This window comes from Pangasianodon hypophthalmus, chromosome 1 (genome assembly GCF_027358585.1).
Source record: "Pangasianodon hypophthalmus isolate fPanHyp1 chromosome 1, fPanHyp1.pri, whole genome shotgun sequence".
Classification (NCBI taxonomy): Eukaryota; Metazoa; Chordata; class Actinopteri; order Siluriformes; family Pangasiidae; genus Pangasianodon; species Pangasianodon hypophthalmus.
In genome coordinates, this window is record NC_069710.1 from 3,035,414 (window position 1) to 3,049,764 (window position 14,351).

At 40.7% G+C, this 14,351-nt stretch overlaps 1 protein-coding gene across 1 annotated transcript in view; it reads left to right on the forward strand.

Moving 5' to 3' along the window:
* The first annotated feature begins 220 nt into the window (after positions 1 to 220).
* Positions 221 to 14,351, forward strand: part of eif3ea (eukaryotic translation initiation factor 3, subunit E, a) — a 34,495-nt gene continuing 20,364 nt past the window's right edge. The window contains exons 1-5 of the mRNA XM_026913856.3: positions 221 to 379; positions 778 to 895; positions 3,150 to 3,267; positions 11,404 to 11,446; positions 12,163 to 12,267. Of these exons, the coding sequence (XP_026769657.1) occupies positions 290 to 379; positions 778 to 895; positions 3,150 to 3,267; positions 11,404 to 11,446; positions 12,163 to 12,267 (474 nt within the window). The 5' untranslated portion in view covers positions 221 to 289. The remainder of the gene's footprint in view (positions 380 to 777; positions 896 to 3,149; positions 3,268 to 11,403; positions 11,447 to 12,162; positions 12,268 to 14,351) is intronic.

Here is a 14,351-nt window from a genome sequence, read left to right on the forward strand (position 1 = left end):
TAATGTGGGTTTATATAAATGTGCTCATCCTAATACATTGTTCAAAGAGCAATAACAAAACAATCTACAATCATTAATACATTATAAACCTATGAAAATGACAACCAATTGGCATATGAAAGCTACATAAAGTGTAAATATTCATCTTAATTCTACACAGAATAAAGCCTGAGGTTTCAGTTCTATTGGTTTCTATTGGTCATGTTACCCGCCCGCACTGCCACTTTTGTTCCCCGCGTGAACTAATAAAGTTCTATTGTTTTGAACCGGATCCTTTTCCGCGGCCAACATGGCGGAGTACGACTTAACTACAAAAATTGCCCACTTCTTGGACAGACATCTCGTTTTCCCTTTGTTGGAATTCTTGTCTGTTAAAGAGGTAGGTATAAAGTTTGTGTTTCTGAGTTGTTGTCGTTGTACAGGAGCATTTATATCCTCTCAGAGGCGGTGTTTTATACACGTGTGCGTGGCTTGTGGATTAGCCGAGCAGATAGCATTAGCAAACTAGCCGACTAGCTAGCACTAGCACGATATAACTAGTTAACTAAGCTCAGAGATCACATGGCTAATGCTAGCTATGCATACTGACATTTATCTTACTGAGTGAAATAATAATCATCACTGCGGGTTGTTAATTGCTTTTTTTGTGTGAGAAACACGAAGAGAAATGCCTTGTGCTCTAGTCACATATTAGCATGTGTGTTTTCAGACATGTGTCTTTAATGCCTGAGTGTGGAAATGTAGTTTGATTTCCTTTTCTGATGTATCTTTAATGAGATCTACAATGAGACCGAGCTTCTTCACGGGAAACTTGATCTTCTCAGTGACACCAACATGGTGGACTTCGCCATGGACGTGTATAAGAGTCTGTATCCTGATAAAGACATCCCAAACTGTGAGTAGCTTTCCACACTCACACAAGTCATCCACACAGGTCATCCACACTCCTCTCTTACTGCTTGCTGAAGGGCTTGGAGGGCTAACTTGGGCTTTTCTCAAGTGGGAAATGGCTTTGTGGAGGCTTTTTGAAAGGGAAAGCCTCTTTTGCAGGGTTTCATACAGAAGAAGAATTCCACACATCGTTTCTTGATCATCTCCATGATTTGAATGCTGCGTACACAAATCGCAGATTGTAAATGAATTCGTTGCTCATGAGTTTAATTCTGCTGTCTTAGAACGCATAAGTGACATGACGGGTGAGTTAGTCCCACTACAACCAAAGACGGCTGATGACGAAGTTCTGGCAGTGTCAGAAAACGTAAAAATCTGTGTATAATGGCTGTTAATAAAAAAAAAAAAAAAAAAAAAAAATAGGACGGAATAGGATTACACAAAACTCCCAGAACAGTTACAGACACGTTAGTTCCAGTAGCACGCATTTAACTAATTAAACTAATTACATTTAGTGTGAAATAATTAATATACTTTCATAGTAGTTAATATAATATTACCAGCCTACATGCCTGGCCGAGTGGAAAAGCTACCAAGTCGTGCTCGCTTTGACAAACGGACATCCTCATATACGGAGCCCTGAACAGCTCGTCTTCTCCAGCACTTCTCCTCTTAAAACGTTTTCTCTAGACATAACATTTCCACTAGAATCCCCAGGACTCGCTTCTGCGCATGTGGTGCACGAGCCCGGGTTGCTCTGACTGATGACGTAAGCAGAACAGAGTCGTTTTCTTTGTTAGAGCTTTCCTCGGAGCATCTTCATCATATAATCTGACATGAAGGACACATTATACACACGGCCCATACCGTGTGACTAGGAATAATCTTAAAAGAGCAGCGTAATTCCAGTGTAAAGCAGGGCTTAATGGGAAAACAAGTGTTTCTGAAGAGCTAGTGTGACCGTAGTGCCAGTTCATTTATATTCCTATTAATCTGCAAAAATTAAGTATATAACAAAGAAAAGTAAACATCAAGTCCAAAGATTTGAAGCTCTTAATCACCAAGTCTTTAATGTCATTGTCTCTGACTGACAATAAACCATCAAAAAATCAAAACTTGTTACTGTAATGGAAGTGTGTGTAAAAATAATAATAATAATAATGTAGCTCGGCAGACAAGTAAAAGCTCTAATATGCTGCTTGTGCTTGTGTTTTTTGGATGCTTGGAAACCTAAAAAGTGCTAGTCTAACATCATAACCCATAGTTAAGTGCATTAATACAGACTAAAGGAAATGCACTTAATGCACTAAAGGATCAGTGTTCTTCTAACTAACAACGTGTTTAAAGCACCAACAGATCGTCAGCAGGTTGTTGTGAACATTTCGGCTGTGAACTGTGCTCTTCTGCCCTCGCATCTCACACAAACCATATCCGAGTCTGGCTCTCGGCTTTATTTTCTCTCTGTGTTTAACCCTGAGTTGACTGTAATGTACAGCAGGAGGTTAGTACAATTCCTTTGCACTGGCATCTTTTTTTTTTTTTTTTTTTTTTTTTGCATGTTCCTGTGATATTCCCAGAAAAGAACATTGTAATAAATGTATAATATCGTTATCATATAAAGTCTGAGACCACTTTTTTTTTTCATTTAAAATCAGAAATAAACAGAAGGTTTTAGAATTTTTTAAATATTTAAAACAAAGAAAGTGAATGTTTAATATTTTGAATATTTAATATTCAAGATTCTGCACTATTTCTAGGTCTCTATTATGCAAATTTGTGATATTGACCATGTTAAATGCATTGTACAGAAAGTCAGATTTTCCTCATGTCTAATCTCTTCTGCTGAATCATGAGTTCAGACGTCACACTGATGGATTTGATCTAAAATGGATCGTAAGGTTTTGCACAAACTTGTGTAGTCCATGCCAGCTCGAGTGTCATTAAAGCAAAAAGGGGACAAACCAAACACTAAGAAACGCTGAAAGTCATGATTCTACTTTTCAGGTTGTTGTCAATGATATTATTTGTAATGAAAATTGTTGTATTAAATTAGAAAACACTGCAAAATAGAAGCATTTTCACGAGAGTCTTTTGGACCCCACTGTAGTCATACTGCCATATTTCCCAGCCCTAAGTGTAACCCGGTTTATAGGTGCCTAGGACGCATCGGCTGTGTCCCTACCTGCATTCTAGTGCACTAAATGCCGTGTTAGTTGAGACTGTAGAGATTTGGCTGAGCTTTGTTTCTTTTGCTTTAGCGCTGAGAGAGAAGAGGAGTGCGGTTGTGGCCCAGCTGAAGCAGCTGCAGTCTGAGACGGAGCCGATTGTTAAAATGTTTGAGGATCCGGAGACCACCAGACAAATGCAGTCGACAAGGTGAGCTCTGCAAACAAACTCGCTCCCACTTGTAAAGAGACAGAGACAGCCACAACTGAGGGTTGGAGTAAGTACTGGTACTCAGAAGTGCTATAAACACCAGCGGTCGACAGAACAGTGGAAACGGCGTTGTGGCACATTTTCCACCATCATCCCCTGTTCCATTCGCTTGCTTTTATTCCAGATCAGCTTGCCAGTGGCTTCTCAGTACATTTTTCTAGACTTTTTTTCCCCCCCAGTAATCAGGTTCTCCACTGGAGGGATTATATCACCTGGGTGAAGTTATAAAGAAAGGAAATAAAATAAATGGAATACATTTACAGGTTTGGGTTTTATTTAGTTTATACATTAGATTAGACTTATCCAGAACCGATGGCCCAGAATAAGAGGAAAATACGCATTTCCACCATTTCCAGCTGTGGCTGATGTGAAAACTCAGCTGGATATTGGATTTTTAGGTGATTCTGCAGTAATGGCACATAAACACTAAAAAACAAACAAAAAAAAAAGTATTTAATCACAGCTTTGACGCTTTGGGGCTTCCGTGTGGTGCAACAGAAAAGCCCTGTCTCTCCTATCATCCAGAGATTGCTGCTATACATTACATTATACGTTTACAGCATTTGGCAGACGTCCTTATCCAGATTTAATCTCATTTTTACAACTGAGCAGTTGAGGGTTAAGGGCCTTGCTTGAGGGCCCAGCAGTGGCAGTTTGGCAGTGCTGGGATTTGAACTCACGACCTTCTGGTCAGTAGTCCAACTGTTCTGTAAACATGAAATTAATATCAGTGATGCGTTTTGTGTATTTTTGCTCCGCTAACGGAAATAGATCCCGAAGCTGGCGCACTCGCTGAAAGTGCTTCGGCTAGCTGGCTAGCTAGCTCACATTGATTTGTACATTCCTGTTAAAGGTGCATGCGGTGAAACTGGCTTCACGGCTTCTTTTTCATCTTCCTCTGACGAGCTTTCATTTTTTTAAGTCTGATGTTACATTCATGAAAAATGTATCATTTGCCATGTCCTCTGATGATGTTGCTAACACTTCCGTAGTACCTGTTTCAGTACGACTGTTGCTAGAAGAACTAATTGTTGTATAATTCACATTAATGAACTCAAAACAATCTCAGTTTGCCGTGACAGAAAGCGGCACCACGTGAGTTCAGTCTGTGAGATTGGAGGGGGCGGGGTTTCCAGGCGATGTCAGTTAATAACGGCGAGTTCAAAACACCTCCGCTAATCATTGCAGATCCACATATCAATTGAAGATATAGATTGATAAAAGCATTTTATTTGAGGGGGGAAAAAGAAATATATTTATGAGTGATGCTAAACTGCGAATCTCCTACACAAAATACGTGAAGGTTGGCAGTTCTGCAAATATAATCAGAATATGGATATCGTGGCAGTGTGATATTGCATAGGGAGGATGATACTGTTATGTCGGACAAGCCTACATGAGATATTCTAATGAATTCTGATCTATAAGGAGACACAAATCAGTAGCCTGGGCACCAGGACAAGCAGACTTAACCATGAGCTGACTCAACTTGTACAAAAAAAAGTCTATACTGAGTCTTATTCATGTCATTTGTCATTTGAATAGGTTACTTATCCTGCAGTACCAGTTAAAATTTGGACACATTAGATATGTTTTTCATTGCCTTCAGGCTTACGGTTAGAATTGTTTCAAAGTGTGTTGTTAACTGGTAGATTTCTGCCTGAAGTTAAATAGATTTTGCAAGCAAGTTGTTTTCATTTCAAACCCAAGTGCTTGGCCTATTGGAGAAATTTAAGAAGCCTCCTGGGTAAAGCTTCCTCATGAAGCTGGTTGAGAGAATGCCAAGAGTGTGCAAAGCTTCATCAGGAATATTGAACATTTTTCTTGGTGAGTGTGTAATGTGTTTGTTGCATTGTGTTAATGCCTTCAATGCCACGCTGTGTCCAAACTTTTAATCGGTAGTGTATAAATAAAAAAAAAAAATCTAACAGCAGCTTACCAAAACAGTCTGACTTATGAGAGTGATTGCATATGAGAGACAAAAGACTGCGTCTGTGCTTTTATTTTATGAAGAATTTACAAAATGTAAATGCAGAATTGTTCTAAAGTCAAACTAAAACGCTCAACACGATAACATCTAGGACAGTGGTTCCCAAACTTTTTCAGTGAAACCTTTCTAATAGACAAACAATTTCCAGCCCTCCCTACCTTTACTTCTGTCCTAAGCCCTTCACAAACATCCATTTTTTTCTTGAGTTGTCTTTGTAGCTAGCTGATGTTACGCTCCACTCTGTAATAGTTGATATTACACCCTACTGGTCCAGGGGATGACACGATAGTACTGTTGACTTCTGGGTTTTGTAATGTTTAAGCCATATGTAGAAACTGCCCCTGAGGTAGGTGTGTATGTGTGAGTGCATGGTGACTGATGCCCCATATTGTATATACACTATTTGGCCAAAAATATGTGGACACCTGACCATCACAGCCATATGTGGTTCTTCCCCAAACCATTGCCACAAAGTTGGAAGCTCATGATTGTCTAGAATGTCTTTGTATGCCGTAGCATTGAGATTTCCCTTCACTGGAACTAAGAGGCTGAAACCTGTTCCAGCATGACGATGCCCCTGTGCACAAAGCGAGCTCCATGAAGACATGGTGTGTGAAGGTTGGAGTAGAAGAACTCGAGTGTCCTGCACAGAGCCCTGACCTCAACCCCACTGAACACCTTTGGGATGAACTGGAACACCGACTGAACCCCAGACCTCCTCGACATCCCAACATCAGTACCTGACCTCAGTAATGCTCTTGTAGCTGAATGAACACAAATCCACACAGCCACGCTCCAAAATCTGGTGGAAAGCCTTCCCAGAAGAGTGAAGGTTAATATAACAGCGAAGGGAGGACTAAGTCTGGAATGGGGTGTTCAACAGGCACAAATGGGTGTGATGGTCCACGTAGAGTAAGTTTGGCCGTATAGTGTAGCTCCCTCAGATCTGCTGTTTCCAGCGTAATCTCCAGCTTAACCATGACCCTATCAGAGATAAATCAGTTACTGAAGAGGAATGAATGAACATGTACAGGCACAGAATGATGGCGGGGTGAGGGGAAAATAAGAAATATATATACTACATATACATATATACTAGATATAGTGTGTCTGTGTGTGTATATATACACAATGGATATAAAAAGTCTACACACCCATGTTAAAATGTGGCAGTGTTCAGAATGAACCAATCAGATTCAATCTCATGTTCAAAAGTAATTATTGTACAGCTGTCAGCAATTAAATTATTCTGATTATATATATATATATATATAAGGAGAATTTTGCCTTATTTTTGCATACAAGTATGTTTGAATAATAAATGTATTCATTTAAGTCTTTGATTTATAAATCAATTGATATCAAGGCCTCAGCAGTTGATTTTTCTCTTTCCCCGCTTATTGAATCTTTGAAACAGCCTAAACCTACGATCCAAACTTTGGTCGTTACATAATTAAAGTTCATCAGTAAAGTTTGTGCTGTGTAACTTTTCATAATAATGCAGCGCCTGTGTTCTTTCACTGGCATCTGCTGTGCATTTAAAGGGATATGGTTTTCAAGTAAACATATGTAATGGTGCTATGAAATTGAGAGGAAGTTTATTTTTGGTGAAGGGATTATACCTGAGCTTTTCTGAGCTGCGATGCCGAAGAGCAACAGCAATCTGTTTCGCCCGTTTCTCCAGCAACACAGAAAAATGCAGACTGTGGTTTAGTACAATTTACATCATGTAGTAGATGTTTGAGTCAACATGATTATTGTGATTGACGTGCAATATGCCGATATAACAATGTTTATATATTCATAATTGAAGATAATCAGTTTCAGGCTGCTCGTCTTCCCCATGCGTTTCTCCTAGAATCAAGTCTGCACATTTGCTTGGGTCTGCTTTCAGAGTAGTCAGAGAAGCCCAAGTGACTCATTTTGTGCTTTTATTATGTGAAGCTTTTTTTTTTTCTTTCTCAGAAGAACACTAGAAACTGTCAGTATTTTTGACATCTTTAACAATGTTTAAGCATTTAAGGATCTTTAAGCCCATTAGAACAGCGTAGGTGACTGTGGTTGGTAGTTCAAGTTTATTTTTTTCCATAATGTTTATTGGAGAAGTGAAGGAAAAGCAATAGGTTTATATTAGGACTTGAACGATACCCAAAATTCAACTTTTCTGCCACAAGATATGGTGGCATCTCAACATGATACATTTTCAATACGATACATTTTAAAAGTATAATAACCGAAACGTAATAATGACGCTGTTTAATAGCATGTAACGAAGCAAAAGCTGTACGTTAGACTATAACAAAGTTAAACCTGACTAAGCTTTCACGGGTGTAACTCGCAAGGGGGCGTGTCTGAAGCTAATAATTACGATTATTAATCAAGATTAATTCGGTTAATTCGACTTAATGTTTTAACACGATTTTCAAAATATTCTAATCGAGATTGTCCATGTTTTATATACATATTTATAAATTTTAAATATATATAATTTTTTTATTAAATCATCCATAAATGTTATTTAAAAGTTTAAACCAATACAAAGGGAAAAATACAGCTTTCTTAACCTGATAAACTCTTCCTAAAGCCTGCGCTACCTTCACACATTGAGCGCTTAAATTAAACAAAAACACCGCCAAGATAAACAGGCAGCACTTCGCTGGACTGAGCTCGTAGCCAAGAAAGGTTCAAATATCACCTCAGAATGGAATCGGTACAGGTTTGAAAAGTCAGATGAACAAGTTTAAGTAAAATATAATGATGCATTACATCCTAAGTGGTGATTTGCCAGACGGAATCACGTCATTTTTAACCTCGGCACGTTCGACAGACGAACTGGGAAAATGGACGCCCCCATGTTCATACTTTAACAACAAGCTAGGCAGCTAACTCGGATGAGTGATGTATATTTTCTTTCTGAAACAGCGAACTGTATAGTCAGTGTTTTAGATTTAACAAACGAACATGTGTGTATGTTGATTAATCTAAAGCTAATACGTGTATATACAGTATAACTCATTCAAAGATAAGAAGTTTTGCTTTGTTATTTCTGATGCTGTGTGCAGCCGTATTGATTTGACGTCATTCCGTAAATGGGGAAGGAACTCGGATTTGAGAACACCACCCCAAGCTGACTTCTCAGTTGCGGTGGCATTTCATGTCACAAAAGACATGGTCTCTGTTTACTCTGTCAAGAAAGAAGGGTTCACTACGTTGTGCAAAACCAGTAACAGTGCCAGCTATAGCAAATAGTGCTTTTTTTTTTTCACGTCTTCAAGTATTCTTTATTTAAAGGAACCATTGTTTGCACTGTTTGCTATAGATGGTGCTGTTATTATTCTCACACATCTATATTTTCCAAAGTCCATTCCAAAAAAACAAAACCTTTATAAATAAATTGTTTTTTTTCAATTGTATTATGTAAGAACAAAAAAAATTCTAAATTGTAATCGAGAATCATTCATAAAGCTGCAGTATCGCCAGCGCTATCTGAAGCACAGGGCTGTTCTTATTCTGCTGTTAGATCTTCATAGCTCTCTGTAACTCCAGATGTGTTTTTGAATCCGGCGCTCTCCACTACCGAAAATGAGCGTCCCAGTTGCCGTGCTGATTTCTTTAGCCTGCGAAGAAAGACTGCCCGAATGATCTCTGTGCATGCGCATGGATGTGTCTTTAGAGCCTGGCAGTAGGCTTGAGACAACTGACGATAGCACTGGGAATCGCATATTGCTTCCATCAGGATGAGCCTGGTGTCTGCACTGTAACGTTTCCTCCAACATCCGAGGAAGCCGAAGTACACCAGATCTTTGATTTGAGGGAATTTTCCAGTTCCTGCTTCCTGCTGACCAAAAGCCATTTTCCTGAGCTAATACACTAGTGTGCTAACATATTGGCTTGTGAAAAACAGCTCTTAGGAGTGTGTATCCTGTAACCTATCCTGATTTGAGGAAGAAGAAGCTACTTTTTCAGAGGAGGAAGTGTGGGCTTGATTAAGTTTAAATGTTGATTACGCCTCACATGATATAAGTGGTATGTGAAATTATTATTATTATTATTATGTGAATAACCTACTTTATGCTGCAGCCTGTTGAGTATATTGTACGATACACAGATTATGTATTGAATCGTATCGAATAATATGACATGCAGTATTGTTGCACCGCATGTCAGATAGGACTGACAGAATTAAAGCACCTAATGGCTCGCTTTTCAAACTTAGTCTTGTAGCATTTCACACATTATTATTTTCAGTTGTTACACATTGTTGGGACTTGGCTTAGTTCTTTGCTTTGGCAGGATGTTCTTTGTTTAAACAAAGAATGTTTTCTTCAAAAGCTGATCTGATTTTCTTCTTAAACACATTTATTTCATGAAGAATGATGATTAATCAGACCACCCATTTTAGGCACTTAATAAAAAAAATTGAATTGACAAGGACTTAACCTTTCCCATCTTACAGACGCATTTCTGCTGATATCCATATCCATTTTTATTGGATGTCACTGAATGATTTATTGTATTGTGTTTATAAAGCAACAGCGTGGTTCAGATATTAAACTGATATTCTGACGCACAAGACACGCTGTGTAGCTCTCAAAAGTAATGAGCTTGACGCTTTCTCAAGGTGCCTCATGCGTTTGTCTGCAAGTATAAGGTTGGAAAGAGTTAGCTCTTGTACTAGTAGAAGGGGGGAAAAACTCCGTCTTGTCTGTGCCCATCTGTAACACGATGCGGTCAGTGTTCAGCGCTGCTTTTCTCCGTATCAATGAGACACTTTGTTTCCACACGCTTGTGTTTTCTCAGGAAATCATACAAGCTGGAAGTTTGCGGCCTCGCAGCCTCGTGTGAGAGCCCTTAGTAGGTGGTAGACGCGCTGGTTTGCTTTTTCGTTTCTCACACCAAAACACGTTTATCACAGTTGAGGATTAAGCTGTGGCAGTTTTAATTAAGCTACCCAGTTGCTCGTCTGCTCCTCATTAACGAGCGGCTTTGAAGTTTACTTTTTCGATCCGAATATATAGGTTTCAAAGGGCATTATTTGGTGTCTGGTGTTTCACGAGTCGAAAACGCAACCAGGAAATGTGGCCTGGAACTTGTATTTATTTGTTCCTGTGCCGAATAGCTGTTTGTTTGTCTGCTAGAGGCTGTCGTTCAGGACTGATCCTGGTTAGCAGGTGACTGATTCCTCTGTCGGGATGGTGATGGTGCAGAGATGAATGGATGAAATGGATGTGGGTTATGATTGTGGATGAGTGTTAAACCGCTAAACTCGGAGTGTTCGTACCCACAGAGCCCGGCGGCAGCGGCTCCACCTCCACAGGGAGGCTGCTGTGGTCTGCTCGGTAATGGCTGACCAGGGAGGAGCTGCTATCACACGCACACACACAGATGTGTGAAGTAGTAATCACGAGCACACAGTAAGGGATGATGGTGGTGAGATTGAGAGGAATGTAGAGGGCAGTTGAAAGCAAAGGTGCTCCCAGATTGAGGTTCTTTTTAAATGATCATTATGGGAGCTTGTTCTCCACCCGGCGCTGCAGCATGTGCTGGATGACAGTATAATGGCACAGAAGCGGCGCGACAGGAGAACGCCTTTATAAACAGCCTTTGAAGCTCCCCTCAAATAAAATAAACCGGCGACCTCCTCTTTCTGTCTGGCTTGTTCAGAGAGAGACACGGTTTCGTGTGCTGGTTCTGCAGAGGCTAGCCACATTTGGCGGGGGTGGCGGTGCAGAAAACCTGGTTTCCAGTCCCCTCTACCTATTCATCTGCCTCGAGTCACATGAGCAGCACCGCGTCCATGTGGTCGGATAGTGATACGGCCATTTTGTGGCATTGATTTTTCTCATTTTCTGCTTTTATTCTATAATCTTGACTTTGAGCGTGAAGTCCTTGGCTTTCCCTTATGGTTCAGATAAAGGGTTTGGCTAGCTTTCCACGTATCTCCTGTCTTTCTCTTTCCTGTGTAATAACCTTAACAGAAAGCGTGAGTGTTGCACACTTCTTAAACTGATTACAACTGCAAGAACATGTAGTAACCTTCAAAAAACCCTACTCACCACAATGTTTTTTTTTCCTTCCTCTTCCAGGGACGGGCGTATGCTGTTTGACTATCTGGCTGAGAAGCATGGTGTAAGTAACTCCACCGTCTCCTCTGCTGCTCCGAGCAGTTCTCATGACTCCTGCGTGAACTCGGCCTTGTTTCAGGGGGCCGGTGGGAGGGGCGGTGCTGAGCGCGGAGACGTTAAATGACTTCCCAAAACCTTAACTCATTTTCAGGGCTTTTTATGGCTTGCAGAAATTTTCTGCGGACATTTACATTCTGTGGCGAATTGTTAAGAATAAGCCGAACAGCTCCGAGACCCGAGGGGCTGGCCGCAAAAATGCTTGGGGCTTCTATATTTGATGTGACGGTATTCCCCTCCCACCCCGGCATCCCACTGACCCGGGGCCTGTCCTCAGTGCACCTCAGTTCACAGGCCCCGGTGCCTTTTTAGTGCGCTAATGCAGGGGTCATTCACATTAACAGCCCTTAAACAGCACCCCTAACGTGCACTACCCACACGCCCTGCAGCTCTTTCAGCCTTCACACTGGCCTTCAGTTCTACGAGACTTCCTGTACTGGGAAACAGAGTGGCTTGTGTGGTCTCTCTTGTCAAATATTCAGATTTTGGGCTTCTCCCAAACATGCTGTTCAGAAGGTTCGAGAGTTCAGTCCTGTCTTCACCATTTCCTAAACTTCAGCGGGGGCTTTAGAACATATTCGAATTCGGTGACATCATTAACTGCAGTAGTTGAAATTTTACATGGTTGTCGTTCTTTTTAACCTCGCTCTCTTTTCTTTGCAGTTCCGCCAGGAGTATTTGGACACTCTTTACAGATATGCCAAGTTCCAGTACGAGTGTGGGAATTACTCAGGTGCTGCGGAGTATCTCTACTTCTTCAGGGTCCTGGTAGGTCTTTCACTACATTCAGCTTTAAAAAAAAAAAAAAAAAAAACAGTCGTATTGTGTTTCATTTGTATGTAATAGTTGTATGTAATTTGATATGATGCTGTCAGGGTGTCGGTTTCCTGCTGAGTGATTTCATAGGGTTAGTGATGACAATGTTTGAATGACTGTGACTTTTGTATGCCAAATATGTACGGCCAATTAGTTTTGACGGAGAAGTCCTTTGTGGATGCTAGTTATGGAAGCACGTTCCTCGCCTTGTGGAAATACATTTTCTTTATGTTGTGCTGTTTCAGCACTGGACAGTGCCAAGTGGCCTTAGTTCTGAACTTAGAGGTGCATTTTTATGAATGAAGTCAATGATGAATGGTTTCATTTCTTTCACAGGTTGATATATCAAGCACACTAATGTTGTAGCTTTTTACTATGCTTGACAGTAATTGAATCATCCATTGATAGATTGGCTGGCTTTTTTTTCCCCCCACCAAGATGAGGCCAATAAGGGTGTTTGATAAGTAAATGGTTGTGTTAACATTGCTGTGTGTCCTCAGTGCTAGAAGAACCTGTTGCCCAACTTGGCCAGCAGCTCAGTGGCAGCCTTCATCATGCAACTTCAGTCTCTTTACTGAGAGAATCGCTCACAATGGCTTTTCCATTGAGGCCAGATCACACTTCATCAGGATTCCCTAACCTTGCAGCTCTTTAATGTTGTGTGGTGTTCCACTAGATTCCAATTTATTACAAGCCTGAAATAGTTGTGTCCAACTATTTTTCTGGATTATTAACTTAAACACTTTTTTAATCTTTGCTTTTTCATGCAAAAAAATACCAGTGGAACACACACAGTCACGCGTGCCTTTGGCCTCCTTATTTTGTTAGAGTTTAAAGAAGAAAAAAAAATCTCCAGCTAAACCTGGACTGTATCCTTTTTTTTTTTGTTTTTTTGTTTTTGTCTGGTGTAAGATTGAGACAGAGGTGCGCTGAGGACTTTGGATTAAATAATTTTCACCAGCGGAATACTTTGGAAATCAGATAATACCAAAGTAGGTTTGCGGGGGAAGATAATTGCAGTTCACCGAGAGTACTGGCAGTATCCGCGTTACACATGCGTACTTCTTATTTCCTCTATAAACAAAGGGCTCATTGCTCAGGCTCTGGCGTTTGTGGCTTCTCTCCCACCGCTCAGAGAAACGAGTGAAAGATGAACTCGCGCACGAGAGTGGCCGAAACGTATGGCTCCATGCGATTCTGTCTGGTGAACGTGTGTGTGTGTGTGTGTGTGTGTGTGTGTGTGTGTGTTTGTGTGTGTTTGTGTGTGGTGGGGGAAGGCTGAGCCTGGGAATAGTCAGACTCTGACCTGCTCGTGCTTTTCCCTCCCTCCCTCTCCCTTCTCAAGGCCACACTGTGAGGACTTAAGGGCTTGGCTGAAGAGAGATGCCCATTGTCAGTGGTGCTCTGAGCTGAGAGTGTGTGAGACCCTCCATGCCTCACTGAGTTATCACACTCCCCTGGTGCAGAGTGTTTCTCCCAGTGCCATTTCGCTTGCCTTCTCACATGTAATGCCCTCATTATACAGACGGTCCATTATACAGGCCCACACTCAGGGATGATTCAGTAGTGCCAGACCATAGAAAATTGTCCTTACATCATGAGCAAATTCGAGTAATAAATACAACAATCATTAAAAATATGACCTAACTGCATGCCTGTATTTATTTGCTTTATAATAGATGTTGAATTGTTTGGTTATTTGTTTTCCTGTGGGGGGGAAAAAAGAAAAACACTAGACTAGTGTCAAGGCAAGCCTTTGACAACAGCACAGAGCTTTACAGTTTGCCTACAGCATTGAAAGAGTTGCTTTGTGATCCAATTGGGAAAAGTGATATAGGCTTGTCATTACAATCTGGCTCAGTCTGCCTTCTTGAGGCCAGATAAGTGCACAAAACTGCCAGGTTAACTCTAATATCTAGTTATCCAATTGTGCATTCTAATAAGCAAAAATTACATTAGATTTTAAAGGTACCTACCACTTAAGTGCATTGGAAATTTGACACTCGCACTCTGTATAACGTGAAGCGCTTTCGTGT